The 17,040-nt window shown below is 28.6% G+C and overlaps 1 protein-coding gene across 1 annotated transcript; it reads right to left on the bottom strand.

Moving 5' to 3' along the window:
• Positions 1-1,282: 1,282 nt before the first annotated feature.
• LOC100815781 (uncharacterized) lies at positions 1,283-4,787 on the bottom strand. The gene is made up of 3 exons (XM_006593528.4): positions 4,707-4,787; positions 4,555-4,607; positions 1,283-1,774 (listed from the first exon to the last, which is right to left on the bottom strand). Exons 2-3 carry the CDS (start codon positions 4,602-4,604, stop codon positions 1,540-1,542), a joined length of 285 nt encoding a protein of 94 aa, XP_006593591.1. The 5' UTR covers positions 4,605-4,607; positions 4,707-4,787; the 3' UTR covers positions 1,283-1,539.
• Positions 4,788-17,040: the final 12,253 nt, after the last annotated feature.

Here is a 17,040-nt window from a genome sequence, read left to right as displayed (position 1 = left end):
TTTCTCACATCTACTGAGAAGCTTTGTTTTGCTTTTGTTCTCGATGCCTTCCCTCATATGTCAAGCCTTCTATTTATAAAGGGAAAAAAATGAGCTACTGCGTAGCTTTTTAACAAAGCCTACATTGTAAAAAATGTTTTCAATGCATTTCAAAATTATCTGCACCCCGAGCTACACATTCAAGGGCAGTGAAATTTTTTAAAAGAGGCATGCGGTGCATTAAATGCACTCTGATTGTTTTGGCCTGCTTGGCTAAGTAGGTCAAAATACTCATTCAAGAGTTAGTGTGCTATAAGCTCTTCCAGCCTACTTCAAAGCATAGGGGACATGTGATCTACTCAGCAGAACATCCTTCTTGCAAGAAACTTCATCTCTTTGATCTTGCTACCATTAATGACACTTATATCATGTAACTAGACCTATGGAGCTAGAGATCCCTTCAAAGGAACACTATGTAATCTAATTCGAATTCAAACCTAAATGTCAATACCAATCTCTTACTTTTGAGCGTTAGAGTATTTTTATAGGTATGTCGTTCAATGAGATGTAGGAGAAGTAGTCACATGAAGAAGTTCTGCCTAATTTGATAACAACAATATAAATATTTACCTAAAATTAAATTAACTAATAATTCAACATGTATTTTTTTTATTCATAGAAAGACAAGTACTATAAAATTTATAATAATTTATGTATCTTGCTAAACTAACTAGATTAGACCCCCTTAATTTCAACATGCATGTTTAGTTAAATGTTAGCACGAGTTTAACAAATAAAAAATTATTCTATGTAACTTCTGCATCTTATATTGATCATATGTGAAAATATTACTATACGTGCATTGTGAAAATATTACTATATGTGCATTTTTAACGTCATCCAAAACACGGTAAACTTAGTTTTGAATAATTCAACGTAATCTAAACACACATTAATATGTTTGATAGCATAAATCAACGTGAAAGATGAGCATCCAAGCTGTTAAGAATAACTTCTACGTTTTTGTGTGATTTGACGTGAATTTTAAGGAAAACGTGAGTAATTAATGCGAATCTAAAAACATACCAAGTCTGGAAAAAATTGCATATGTCTATACAATGTTACATTATAGCGCACAAAATTGAGATAGTGCCTCATGAGCAAGGTAAAAATGTGATTAGATAAAAAAACAAGAGATCAGCTGCCCTATAAAATTGGGTACACTGCTCCAATTATTCGATATACAATTTGCTCCAAAAATAAGAATCCTTTTGGGTGTTGTAGCTATATCCCAACAAGGGCGTTTTTCAATTACCATTATATTGGAAACATAATGTACCAAACATCCCTGCAATCCTTATAGTAATAAATTATAACAAAGAAATCCTGCATATCCACCTTCTTTGTTCGACCCTGCTGGAAGAAAAACCAGAAAAAGGCCAATGAAAAAGCAACAATTAGAAGAACATCTGACCTTGGGTTACCATAAAAAGTGCATTCAGTTTGTTACAATCATGACCAAACAAAATTTGACAATGCTGACAACTTAATGATGGCAGTTTATGAATCAATTTCAGTTTCACCCAAAGGAGTCTCAGCAGCAGCATTTTGTGCTTCAAGTAGCTTCATTTGGCGCTCTGCATGTTCCCTTTCGCAAGCACTAATTCCCATAATAATATCCAACATAGTACCAGTGGTGCCAAAAAATACAAGGGGTGCCAGAGATTTGCGCTTTATCCCCACTGGAATAGCCAGCAAAGCTCCTGCAACTGAGAATACCCAAGTGCCTAGCGCACTGCAAATTTTCCATGTTCAGTAAGATTTCAACCAAAATTCACAAAAGGGATTTGTGGAAAAGACAAAACACATTGAAAAAATGAGGAGCCCCATGCAGATTTCAAGACTACATAAACCACATAAACTATTTAGAAGGGCACCAACCTTACCCCAATTCACAACTGCTTATAAGAAAACCAAATAATCATAAAGCCGGTGATAATTGTTGTGCATATGTTCATTTGAATTACAAATAACAAAACAATTATCTATTTTTCCTGAATTTTTGCTTTAGTTTAGTCTCAATTTAGTTAGAAAATAGAGTTTTATAGAATCGTAGGCTGTAAATAAAATTTTAATCCTTTTCCCCTAGTTTTTACTTTTTTCTCAAGGTTTGGGAGCATCTATTGAAGATGTCATTCACAACGTCTCGCCCAACGAGCTATGCTTGTTTAGCGAGTTATGTTCATCCAGCGAGAGTAATTGTGCAGACAAGACCACATGACAACTCAAGAGTGAAGAAGAAGTGTCAAGTTATAAGAAGAATTTGTCCAACGAGGAGAAACTCGACCTGCGAGTAAAGGCCACCGAGTGAAGAAAAGACATTCAGAATTTCAATTGTCGAAGAATTCATCCAACGAGTTGAAGCTCGCCCAACGAGTGGAATCACATCTGAATTGTCTTTTGGAATTCATAAAGAACTCGTTCTGCAAAGGCCTTGGGCCTGATATAAAAGGGCATTCTCTTGGGATTACCAAATGGGGGGCATAAACCTAGGGTTGTGTGCGGCAGCTAGAACTCCCATCTGTAATTTTGAGGCCTCTGTTGTAGTTAATCTTTATATTTATTCAGTGCTTATTCTTGTGTTATTACTTCTTTCCATTTTTTATTGTTTGTTTTATGGTTTGATTACCTTAACTTCACTCCTTTGTTTTTATTGTCATTGAAAAATGCTTAAAAACGGAGTTTTAAATAGAGCATCTAATTTTGAGTATCATTCATGATCAACCACATGAGTTAAATTGTCATTCAAAAATGCTTTTTGACTAAGATTTGAAAGTGGTATCTAATGGGTATTATGTCTAGGGATGAAATAACATTTGTTAGCCTTGATAAACCTTTGTTCTAGAATTCTAGTGGTTTACCTTGACTTGCTAAGAGATTAGGAGTTAAGTTAAGCAACTTAGGCTCTCTCATCTAAGGGATCATGGTTAGAACACTATAGTATGTTAATATAACATTAGAGTGAACTTGGATAAAGAAAACCTTTATAATTATTGAGATTGTTAGCTTAGTATAGCCAAATCTCCAACACTTCATTTAATTTGCATTTGACTCCTTTTGCCCACCAACTGTTAGTGTTTGCCCACCTTTTATTTGTTCTATTTTTTTTTTATTGTTTTTAATCATCTTATCTTAAAAGCCAAATTATTCTGTTTAATTGTTGAATTTGCACGAATAGTCGAGTAGAAACAAGTCCATGTGGATATGATACTAAAACTTTCAGTTTTATACTATTTGTACGATACTTTGGTATGCTTGTCAAGGATTCAATACCCGGTGATATACAAAGTGGGGTAAAGATGAAAAGAAGTGACGGAACTAAAGTGTCATTGCAACATGTCAAGAGTCTTTCATCAATGCTTACATAGGTGCCAAATTATTTTCTCACTGGCTGTGCCAGTAGATAGATGTCATTCAACACCAGAGGAGTAACCATGACCATGAACATCATTATTTTAACTAGCCCTAAATTAATCAGGCATGAAACAGTTTTTGCAACTTAAGTGCATGCAGATTTGGTGATACAAAAAACACCCTATCTGAATGGCAATACAGTAAAGTAATCTGAGTAAACCCCCAAGTTAACCCTCTAAAGTTTCACTTACACACTTCACCACATTTGTTTTCCAGCGATTTTTATTTTACATTATTCCTTCAAAGATTTAAAACATCATGAAATTTTTGGAAGACTAAAGTGGAATAAAATTCTTGGCGGATTAATATGGTGAATCATGGGCTGATAAAAAAAATGGTGAATCATGGACCTTGGGATGAACAACTGGAGGGTTTACTCTATTTGAAGCAAATTGCCAACCCAATATTCTCATTTCCATGTGTTCTAGTGTACTAACACCTTCAAGAATTATCAAACATTCATTGCTTGCTGCATTGTAGTTATACTTACTGAACTGCCAAAACCATTTTTCTTCAAGAATAAATATTTGACAACTCAATAAAATATAGGCACTTAGCCACTTAGGAAAACTAACAATATCTGTACTTAGGAAAATACTTGCCCTGCCTTGTGTTCCAAAAGTGGGAGGAATAACTAAACTAAAACACATAATTAGTGACCTTTTTAATAACTATGCAACAAAAAAAAAAGAAGGAGTTTTCTATTGACATTGTCATGTCCAACACTAAAACTTCAGGACTTTAAGGAAACAAATTTTCGCGTAACAAACCAAGTGTGCTAGAACTGTTAGAACATATTTATTGGCTGATCCAAATGCACTTTCCCTTCACCATGGACCCATTAGGCAAAATAGGATCCCTAATTTCTACACCGAGTCCCTTAATTAATTTTCCAGGTTTCTAACTAGTTCTGAAATTAAATTTGAATTCTTTATTTAATGGGGTGTGCAACAAAGGCTTCAACTATTTAATCTGATACTGGGTTTCTATGAATCCGACAACTAGATGAGATGGGTGAATCAAGTTATGATGAATTCAGGGAAATATTAAAAGGAAAAACTATGACTTCAAAAACAGAAATAAAGAATAAGAGATACTGACTTGGAAACAGAGCAGTCTTCGAGATGCTTTACATTTTCTTCACCTCCCATTTTCTGCAAAAACAAACCGTAATCAGGGCAGGGATAGAGACTTAGAATAAGTGTGCGATCTTTCACTGGCTTCGATTTCGAGTTTTTGACTACTTTACTTACCAGTCTGAGAAGATGTGTCTTTTAACGAGGATAGAAAAAACAATTCCGGTTCTTTAGGGTGTTTAGTTTGAATCATTTCTTTAATATTATTTTTATTTTTAAAATATTAGAATTCTGAAATATGTATTATTTTAATTTCTTTGTTTTCAACGAACAAAAACATATGTTTTTTAAATTTACTTAACATTACATTTATTATTATTTTCATTTTATTTAAAATGAGAATCATGGTTTTAAATTGAAAACGAGATTCTTGTTTTTAGTTTTTTTAATCCAGAAAAATATTTTTACTCAAAATAAAAACAGAAATTCAACCAAACATTTTCATCATCATATTCTATTTTTATTAAAAATAAAAACAGAAAACAATCAAACTAAACACCCATTTAAATTTTTTATTTTTGCATTTGACAGTCACAAATATATTAAAATTGTGCTTTACTAAGCTTTTTTGCCACGGATATTTAAGATTGAATTGATCACATTAAATAATAGAAAAAGTGAAAGACTCATACTAACTTTACATTTGTGATTAAATGGGCAATCTTTTATATATTTTACTGAATAGTTTTATATTTTTATATTAATGTATGATTATTAAATTTTATATTAAATTATGTTTTTTAATTCAGGTATTAAATGGGCAATCTTTTATGACTTGACATTACTCTTAATTTTTAGTTTTTTTTACTAGTTAAATTTATTTAACTATTCGGTAAATAAATTTTTTTAAGTAGTTTATTAGTCGTTTTTAATATTTTGTTGAAACGTTACTTGAAATAACATTTTTTTAAACATTAAATTCTAGTTTTTTTTTTGTTTTTTTCACTTTTATCCTATATATATTTATTCATTTTTCTTGTTACCTTTTTAAAATAAATAATAATTTTATTAATTTTATGTCATTTTACATTTTTCAACAACTTAATTTAATAAGTTAGTTTTTCAACTTTTAACTATTTGCGACGGACTACTTTTTAGTTTTCAGCTAACATTTTATATAATTTTGCTAAACATAATCACAATACGATTAATTAATTAAAATTATTTGTAATGTATTTTGCACATGTCAAAAGATAGGAATGCAAATTTTCTCCAAACAACTTATTTACTCCAAGGAATTTTCTTCAAGTAATAAGTTGAGCTACTCTCAAGGGGAGGAATCCTTATAAAAAACACTTTGATGTTTAAGTCAGGATCATCTGGTCTTAAATAATAAATGAGAACCAATGGTAATTTTTATCTCAAAAATATTTACACACCTGAATTATTAACATAAATATCTATAAGTTAAGATCTGTTTTTTAATATCATGAATTTTTTTTTAAAATAAAATAAAGGATTCTTTTTTTAGAGCACAAAAAATATTTCATTATAAATTAAAACATAATAACCCTCTCATCTTTATTTATATATATATCATGATGAGCCTTTAATCCATGAGCCTTGTTGTATGATTATCAAGTAATCTATCTTTTATTAGTGTTATTATGTTTATCTACTCGTCTAATCTTGATTATGATCCTTTTACAATTGAGTTTATTTTTGCGTGGTGTATTCAACTATTTGGCTGAGCGAATATGTGTATGGGTGTTTGTCCAATTGAAAGGTATAAGTTTATTTTAGTTAATTTGAGAAGAACATTCGAGTATTCAAAGTAGTCATATACCAATATCTCTTTACCTTATTAAGGAAAGAGTATTTGGCCACCAAGCCGACCAAATACCAGTACAATATATATTTTGTGTGGTTTTGAATTTGTCTATTATTTATAATTATATCAATGCCATTATTAGAGATCGTTTATGATTTAATTAATCATAACTTTTTCTTTATTTTGTTAGTTATTAAATTAAAAAATATTTGAAAATCATCTAAAAATATTATAAAAAAAACACTACGAAACCAAATCACATTAAATAAAACTAACCTATAGCACGCTTAGTTTTCACCTTAACCTCTCATCTCATTGTTTTAAGAATTTTTCTTAATATTTTATTTCTTTTAATTTTTTAAAATTCAATTTTAATATTTCCTAAAAATAATTATCAATAATTATATTTTTTATAACAATATAAACTATTTACCATAAATATAAAAAATAATTTATATATTGAAAGATATTTATTTACTCAAAATTTTAATTATATAAATTATAAAGTACCTACACAATTACACATTGTACATGGTAAACTATTAATTCTAATTTATTTTTCCTATAGGCTTATCAAGAAATATAGAAAAATTACTAATTTTCCCCATTCCAAACAAAACATTATTGAAAGTTATAATATTTGATGGCATCTAAGCAAAGCACAATTAATCATTATTCAAAGATTGAAGTGAAAGGCAAAGGAAAGCAAAAGAATATTGAAAGTTGAAACGCAAGCAAGGTTTGGCTTTTGTTATAAGAAGGATCAAAGAGAGAAAATGTCAAAGAGAGGAATCAGAGGACCCCTTCTATGCATTGGAGATCTCCTAAACGACATTGGAGAAGAAGAAGAAGAAGGACGAGGACACTCTCTCCTTCGTGAAGCATCTCCCTCTCCCTCTTCTTCCCTTCTCAACAACCTCACCAAACTCTTCCAGGTTCCCTTTTATTCCATTCCCCTCGAATTTGTAATTTGTAATAAGTCGCATTAAAACGACATTTCCCTTTTGTCGTTTCAGGAACACTACGACCACTTAAATTCTACACTCTCCGGCACCGACCACTCCTGGACTTCTCTCACCCTCAAGGTCATGTTATGTGTCCCAATCTCTTACCATAAACCAAATCCAATTTTATTAAACGATGCTATCTATCATTGTTGTTGTTGTTGCATCACTTTAAGAATTTTACAATGTGAACCTATCAGAAATTATGGTAGCCATGCATTTATTGTAATAGAAAATAGTGTATGTATCGAAATGTAAAGAGACAATTTGTGAAAGTCAATGAACTTATCACTAGAAAAATTTATGATAAGAAGACAGTGTAACTCAGTGCATAGACTATTTTCTCTCATTATTATGATTGGCCAATGAAGGAGAGGAGGGGAGAGGGGATTTTAATGGATGGTTGATTCTCTCATAATAGAAGGTTGAGATTAAAATGTTTAAAAATTTAAATTAAAATCTAATATAATCAATAAATCTCTAAATAATTCATAATAGAAGGTTGAGATTAAAATGTTTAAAAATTTAAATTAAAATCTAATATAATCAATAAATCTCTAAATAATTCACCAAACAAATGACATCCTAAAATATTTCAAATATCATTAGTTCATCACCTTTACCATAATTGTCACCCCCTCTACCGGCATGAACTTCGTTACCATTGTTGTTGCCACCACCATCATCGTCATGACCGTTGTCGTTGGCAGCGACAACGATGACGATCATGGCAGTGGTAATAGTGATAGTTGATGATAGTGGCGACAATCATGGTGGTGGTTACAACAGTGGTCATGGTGGTGACAATGACGATGGCGAAGGTAATGGCAACAGATGTGGTGGCGGTTCATAACGATGGTGGTGCGGCGAGGATTATTGTGGTGGTTGCAGCGATGCTCATGGTGGTGATGATGATAATCATGATGATGGTTGGTTAATTGAGATATTTTAGGAAGTGATAATTGAGATATTTTCAAATATTTTAATCTCAATCTTTTATTTTTTTTTTTATCTTATGGTTGTTATTAGGTATTCTCCTATTCTTACATAAGATAATGTTCAAACAAGAGTTGCGCTCTCTCTATATATAGTTCTAAGAGAAGAAACTAATAAGTTAAATTAAACTTATACATAACTTGAAATAAGCTTTTAATGAAACTAATTGTAAGAAAAAAGGTGTTCAAAAAACACACATTGTAGAATAAAATAATCTATTTTGTATTTAAATTATATTATAAACAAGTGATATATTAAAAAGTGTACATGTTGATGAGCTCTTGAAGCATAAAAAATTTTCAATAGTGTGAAAACTCTACATGTATCCACACCGAGATTGACCTTTATTCGTCAACAACTTTGACAAGTGAAAAAATAAGAATAGAGAAGTGATATTCAGATCATTTCAACGTGCAGCCTAAGGCTTTATTTATAGCACGTTAAGGATACCAAATTTCTGATCAAATCAAAATCATTATTGATAGTATCCTTTTTTAAGCTATATTATTTCTTGTTACCTTTTATTGCTAACCATTTAGCAATTAAAATTGAAATAATAATTGACCAAGTTAAACTTGTATCTAGCCACCTTTTCAACCCAAATTCCAAATACAAAATCATACATGTTTGTTTATCTTTTTTCACCAAATCTTTCATATTATTTATATTTTCAGTGCTAACAAAAATATAATAATATTCCACCTTTTTGAAATCAATTAATCATTTGATTATATCAAATTCTCTAATTTATTTAATAATCAAATATTAAAATAATTTCTTTAGCAGAGATTAGAACAATCGTTTGTGTATGACCCCGTAGGTTCAATACTAAGCCAGTAATATATTAATCAAATTAATATACTAATCAAGGTAAGCGTCTAACAACACTCTTTAACGTCCGGATAATATGAAGTAACATTTTACTTTCAAGAACCATTAGAAGAGTAGTGTAATAATTTCTTCCATCTTTACAGCTCTGGATTAACTCTAGAGTATGGTATTACTGTCAAACCCTTTTGAGTTAACTCATAATGACTAAAGAAATTCATTTCTTCTTTCATTTAATTTTCCTAGCCAGGATATAATTTTATTCAAAGAACTCAAACTCATTACCAAGAGTTGATGGATTCCTTCTTGATTAATCATTAATTCTACAGGTATTTAATCATATTCAATATGCATTCAACAAGTGCTCTAAAATATTAGGTGTCCGGAATCAAAATAAAACAAATAACCTGTAAATAACTATGATAATCTCAGGTCAAAGAAAGCTATTATACCTCTTCTTGAGAATTTTCTATTGACAATTTATGGTAAATTTTAACCATTAAAAAATTTCAATTGAGTCAGTTCAATGATCACATCAACATGTGTCTCATTTATATATGCAAATTAATAAATGAGATCTATTAATATTTATCCAATAAATACTATCACATATATATTAATCTATCCGGATTATTGATATCTTATTTACCATAATTCTATGATCAAGAATGGTTTAGATTAAAATTAGAACAAACTTGTTTCTCATTATCATAATCTCTATTATAATAAAAAGTCTTTAATTTTAATTAAGGACATTATCAAATAGACCATTTAATCAAATAGTGAAATATGACAATGAAAATAAAATAATTAATACTTTATCATTAAAATTAGAATTGATTACATGATGACCTCAATCGTGAACATACAAACTTATACCCAACACTATATATATATATATATATATATATATATATATATATATATATATATATATATATATATATATATATATATATATATATATAAAACATGGCTAGTGCATCAGTTAAATTTAGTTTATGAGAAAAAATTATTTCATTTTTTCTATTTTCTTTTCTTGCAAGTATTTGGAGAAGTTTATCTATGGATAAATTGTTTCTATAATCGAAGAAGAAATATGGTTAAACAATTTTCATATATAAATAGTTCATGAACGTATTATAAGTTAAAAAAAAGTATAATAAGTTATTTTCATAAGTTGTTTCAAACACTTAGATAAATTCAAGTAAATTATAAATAAACTCTTTCAAATATATCTTTATTCCATGTAGAATCAATCTTAATTAAATTTGAATACCATTTAGTGTGTCATCGATCTATAGGTGTTTGAATGTGATTAAATTTTAAGCCTAAGTTTAAATATACAATTACGTTAAATATTTAAGAGAGTTTTTTATTCATAATAATTTTATCCAATTTGAGTAAGATTATTTTTCATAAAAGATATCTACAATCTCTATATATATAAAAAAAATCCGAATATCATCAAGTTATTTCATCTTGGTTTAGAGCTTGAATAATTACGCTAATAAAAAATTAAGGGTTGGATTTGGATGCAGGACAAGCTTAACCTGTCCTAACCCTATGTATGGAGAAATTTTATAATAAAAAAGTATTTGTCAAATTTAATATAATAGTTCAAACTGGAATTCTATATACGAGAAGAAATTGATTATGATAATTAATTATTCATACATTTTAATCCCTTTTAAGTTTTAAAATTCTCCACCAGATCATAGTTTATTCAAAATGATATGCAGCAGGCAAAAAGTAATTTCGCTACTCATGTAATAACTATTTTAATATTGATTTCTGTTGTATATAATTGAGATAGTGTGAATCCTATTATGTGGTGTTTCGAATATTTCCAACCATATCACTCTGGCACTCACCTGCCGGTTGTTCCATCAACAATGCCTATGCTCTCCTTATTAAAACTTAGAAATTCTCACATCGTTGAAAGTTCAACCCATTACTGAAGGAGCTAATACCATAATCTTGAAAGAATAAGGGCATGTTTGATTAAAAGTTCAAAAAGTATTTTTAAACGCTGAACATATTTTTCGAGAGTAAATTTAGTTTCGCAATATATTAGATTATCCTTAAAAGTATTGTTGTACTTTAAAATTTTATCTTGGAAACTAAATTCTATAGAAGTAAGGCTTGGATTGTTTTTACAAATTCGGATTACAAACTTAACTTTAATCGAAACTTAAATTTATTAATTTTAATCCGAACATAATTGCTCTCTTCATTTCAAAACTTGGATTGTTTTAAGTTTTTATTACACACACGTTTCTCATACTAATTGCTCTTTGATCTTTGCAATTTTATGAGAAATTAAACATTAGTATATGAACATTGATTGAGTTTTAACTAATAACATGAACTAATCGTACATATAACTTTTTTTATATTAACAAAATTATCTATTAATATGATGGATACTATTAGTATCAAATATTAATAATTTAATTTTTATTAAATAAAGATTGTATCAATAAAAATAAGTGTAACACAATTTTTTTCACTAGCATATAATAATTTTTTACGGTGTATATTATCTTATGAAACGTAAAAACCTACGGCTATAAGCTAGTAATCCAATTTGGACATATAAATACTCGGAATATAATTTATTTGTACAACTATTATAAATAGATATGTGGTGCATGGCTGAGTCAGGCATGACTAGCCAAATAGTTAAATTTTTGTACTTTGTGTCATGACTACCAACAAACCTAAAGAATTTAAGAATTCACCACCATTAACTTGTATATATCGACAAAGGAAACACCAAACATATGGTTGTTTATAAATAAATAACTTGTTGGGTTGGTCAAGTTTTGCGTCCTACTTTGTGACATATCCACTGCTAGGTGATTTTCTTGCAGTCACAACAGTTAAATAAAAAAATAAGGACTCTTGTACCAAAATTACAATTAGGAATCTCTTTGTATGAGGTAAAGAACATGTACATGGTCTTACTAGCTTTATATATTTTTCTTGTTTAGATAATAGAAATAATTTTATTTGAGCCAAATATAATCACTATAAGCACCAAAATTTTTACTTTAAATAATGTATATTTAAAACTTAAACTTAAGACTTTTTTTGAAATAACTTCATGTCAATTAATCTACAAGCTTAGTGGTTTTAATCTTTATATATTGATCATATACAAGATCATATCTTATAAAAAAAGGAGTTGAGTCAACTTTTTGCTCAAAAAGTCGTGTGTCATCTTTAGTTTTGCTAAACAAAAAGGTTTATATTGCGTTTAGATTTTGATTATGAATATAGGAAAATTAACGAAAAGACCATTACAGATCGAAGGAATGAAAAAAAAAAGCTATCGAAAAATATAACAATAAATTAATTTTTAATTAAATAAAGGAAAAGAAGAAAAAAGAAAAAATATGAAAAATATAATTTGTTTGATATAAGACAATTATGTTTATTAGTATATAGAAGGACAAGATCAATTGATACTAAATGCCAAACTTTTGTACTTACTTTACTTTAATATATATTATGCTTCAATGAAAATTACATTAATTTTTATGAATATTTGTGAGTTAATTCATTTTATCTTGAAAAATAAATCAAATGAGCAAAGTGTTTTAGTTATTGAAATTTTAGGGAATTCTTATAAATTATCGATAATAACCAAGAATACATGTATAATAATTGATATATCATGAATTTCAAACGATATGTGAATAAGACTTCTGCTATTTGCCTGCAACACTATCTGTTAAATGATATACTGGGTTATTGGTTTGTCATTTTGCGTGATATGCCATCGATAACACTTGTATTGCTGGAACCTGTCTTCTTTTGGCATCTCTAGATCAAAGAGATCTCATTGTCTGTCTAGCCTGATTGTGAGGTCCTGTTGTGGTGTTGTTGGCCTTCTTTCTATGTGTTGCTGCTTCTGTTCTTTTCAGAACTGAAATGCACGACACTTTTACCTTGTTTTGCATGGCTCCTTGTCTGGTTGGATTGCCCTCTGAATTTTTTTATCTGAGTGAACTATTATTGATCATAAAAAGAAATGACATCAATGATCTATGACTTTAGTAGTAACATTAAGATTTATGTCTTTAGTGGTAACAGTTACTTATCAATTTGAGGCTTTTGATTGCTTTTTGGGTTTGTTAGGCCGATAAGCTTCTGTCCCCAGAGTTTCAACCTTCTATTGAGCAGCTGATTCATTTTCTTCCTACAACTCGTCAAATCTTGATGTTTTCAGCAACATTTCCTGTTACTGTAAAGGATTTCAAGGATAGGTATCTTCAAAATTTATAGTGGAAATATGAAGAGCTTGACTTGTTGCCTTTGCTTGTTGAATAAAAGTAAAATAGAAATATATTCTTATTTCCTCATTGATAGTATTTAAGTATGGCTACTGGTTATTCTTTTCATGGAACAGAAATTTTTTGAAGCCCGTTGAAGGCATGGGATTTGAGGATCTCTCTAAATATAGGTCATAACACATATTGGAAGATTATTTTAGTGATTATGTAGGGAATTCAGAATTATCCAAAAACCATATTTAAATGTTGAACTCGACACCGCATTCAAAGACGGTTATTACATAATAACCGTCTTTGAATGTTGAACCAGACACTGCATTCAAAGACGGTTATTACGTAATAACCGTCTTTGAATTGTTCTAATTTTCAAAGACGGTTATTATAATAACCGTCGTAAAAAGTAGTTGCGTTACAATGACGTTATATACAATAACGGTTTTCAACCGTCGTTAAAAGCACTTAATAACCGTCGTAAAAAGCCATTTTTCTAGTAGTGTTAGATCATCAAAAAGAGTTTTAGGGATACCTGGATCCATAATGATTGATGAAGTAAACGCAACCGATTCCAGAGAACACGAACAATTGATTTGATGACTTTCCTCAACCAAATCTCTTTATTTCTTTTGGACATTCATTTTTTCTTCCGATGGAGGGATGAAAAAACTGTTTATGATTTAATGTATTGGGGATCATAACCTAGTAGAGTTCTCATTATTTCCTAATGGATCAAATCGATTTTCGCTCATTAAGTTTATATCAATTTTTTGTTGATAGTCTAATAGGCTCACCACATTAAATCACTTATATCAAACTCATAAAAAAATATAAATAATTAATATAAATATTATAATGTAATATATAACCCACATTAATTAATTAATTAATTAGAAATTATAAAATTCGTAATCAGTAAAGGTTTGTGCAGACTGCATGCACCGTTATGAATGATTCAAATGATATTCAATAATTTAAGGATTACTGTGGAAAGGTTAAGATACTGGCTAGTGGCCACATAGAATAAAAGAAATTAAGCACAAGTTGGAGCCCGTGAGATAGGCACGAAAAAGTTTAGAGTATGTTGAGATTTTCCTTTGTGAAATTAAATTTTTGTCCAAAATACATTTCGGTAGTTGAGCTTTCGTTTTGATGGTTTCCATATATAAAGCTCTTGCAGTTATAATACTAAACAAAATTAACTTCTTGCACTTTCACACCTAGTACTTTTTCACATTTCCAGTCTTTGTCTCCCCGTGGATGTAGTACGTTTATCTTCTTTCTTTCTTTGTTTTTTTTTTTTTTACAAATATTTTAGTCTCTATATTTGTACTTGTTTATGAATGTGTCACAAACTTTTTATAGGTTTTTCTTTCAGCACCACTTGATTTATGTTTCCGTTTATCTTTGCTCTATCTGCATTTTGTTTTAAACTTTATTTTGCCATTTATCTCGTGAATTCAATACTAATAATAGTGATGTTTTATTTTTATAATTTAAAAAAAATTATTTTTCAGAATAAATTCAACTACGCAATCAGACAAGCATTACTTCAACAAAGTATGTTTTAGATCAGATCAGGATAGAGCAGATGCAAGCAGCTATTTCATTTCATACGAGGATGAGAATGACCAAAATTGCGAAGGAAAAAAATGGTGCAAAAGTACAACATGCTATTATTCTCACAAAAATATAAACACCATAAGATAGACTAGAAAATATATAAGAAAATCTAACTTAATTGATTAAACATGATATGTGAATATTATAAATTGTCGTATTCAATTCTTATAAACAAAAAAAAATGAAAAAACATAGTGCATTCAACTTGACGAGACAGCCCCAGCTCCTGTAATCTTTTAAAAGTGAATTTTAATTTGAAAGGGTTTGAAAGAGAGAAAATTTTAGTAAGGAATCACAATTTAATGACATACACAATGGTAGTTAAATTGAAAAATGCCAATAATTAATTAGGAAATTAAAGGATATTATTAATTAATTAATAGATTTAAATCCATATAAATTTGGAACAATATAATGGCATGTTTTAAAACAATATAAATTTCAATAATTCAAATTTAAAGAAACAATAAGATAAAATTACTTAAATTTCATCAATTACTTTTTGAAGAAATATTGTCCTATGACAATTCCAAATCACCTTAGGTTTATTATTTATATTTTTCTATTTATTTTATACGAAAAATATTATTAATTTAAAGAAGCCAATCCCCTGTCTGCATATTTTGTTCTTGTTTTTCACGTTTCTTTTCGGTTAGGATTCTTGTTAATCAGCACATGCAAGAAGATATTCCTTATTCCTTAATTTAAAGAAACCAATCCTCTGTCTGCATATTTTGTATCATATTTTAGTAATATAGTATTTCTTAATAAACAACTACTATTTAACTTCATAGTTCTCTCTTTAAAATGCACTCCTTGATTTAAAGAAGCCAATCCTCTGTCTGTATATTTTTTTTTTATTGTTTTTCACATTTCTTTTTGGTTAGAATTCTTGTTAATCAGCCCATGCAATGCAAGAATGATGTAATTGAATTATATAAAGAGTTTAATGATTAGGTAGGAATAATGTAAAATAGTTTTAATCTAATATTTAATCATAAATTAATATTGATATGTTTCAAGATAATTATTATAAAATATAATAAATTTAAAATATTTAATAATTTATAATTAAATAAAAATATAAAAATATAAAATCATTTGCGTATCAATAAAAAGTCTATTTCTCTTCATATAAATTAATTCAAAGTTTATATTCCTCAACTCTTTTCAAGAAATGGTGGCTAGCTCTGTTTTTGTTTGTTTATCTCGAAAAATTGTATTTCTTTTTCATGTTTCACATGATTAATTATTGGGAATAAATAATTTAACAGCATAGATTAAATGCATTTATCAATTTATTTATTTACTTTTATTTAAACTCTCAAATAAATAGAATTCCCTTCCTCTTATTTTATTTGTTATTTTAAAAATAAATTTTTGTCTTTGTCATTTTAGAATATCAAGAGAGCATTAATTAATCCCTCTATTTCAAAATAACTGACTGAAAATATTAAATAACTTAATGAGTGAATTTTTTTTATGAAGTTATCTATTTTGATTTCTGAAAAATTGATACACACAATTTTTTATTATTTATTTGGGATAAAAATTTGAATTAAAAAAATTAATGTTTCATTAAAAATCTAAAACATCACTTACTATAAATTTTGTGCGTTAAAAACTCGCTTGAAATGGAGAGAATACTTTTTTCAATGATACTTTTATTTATTGATATTTCAATTTTTAATACATTAATTAGTCTTTCACTCTCTCTTCCTATCTTTTTTTTTAAGGAGACATCTCTTCCTATCTAATTACGAGTGTAATAAATAAGAGTATTTGAGCTAGATAAGAGTATTTTAGTACAAGAATTAGTATAACTAATCATTTTCAGGTGCGCATTACCCCATAGACAAATAAAATGAAAATGAAGGAATACCTTAAAGCCACTAATTAATTAATGATCATTAAATATATTTTATTAAATATTT

Source organism: Glycine max, chromosome 13, assembly GCF_000004515.6.
Source record: "Glycine max cultivar Williams 82 chromosome 13, Glycine_max_v4.0, whole genome shotgun sequence".
Lineage (NCBI taxonomy): Eukaryota > Viridiplantae > Streptophyta > Magnoliopsida > Fabales > Fabaceae > Glycine > Glycine max.
This window is presented reverse-complemented; position numbering and strand designations above follow the sequence as displayed.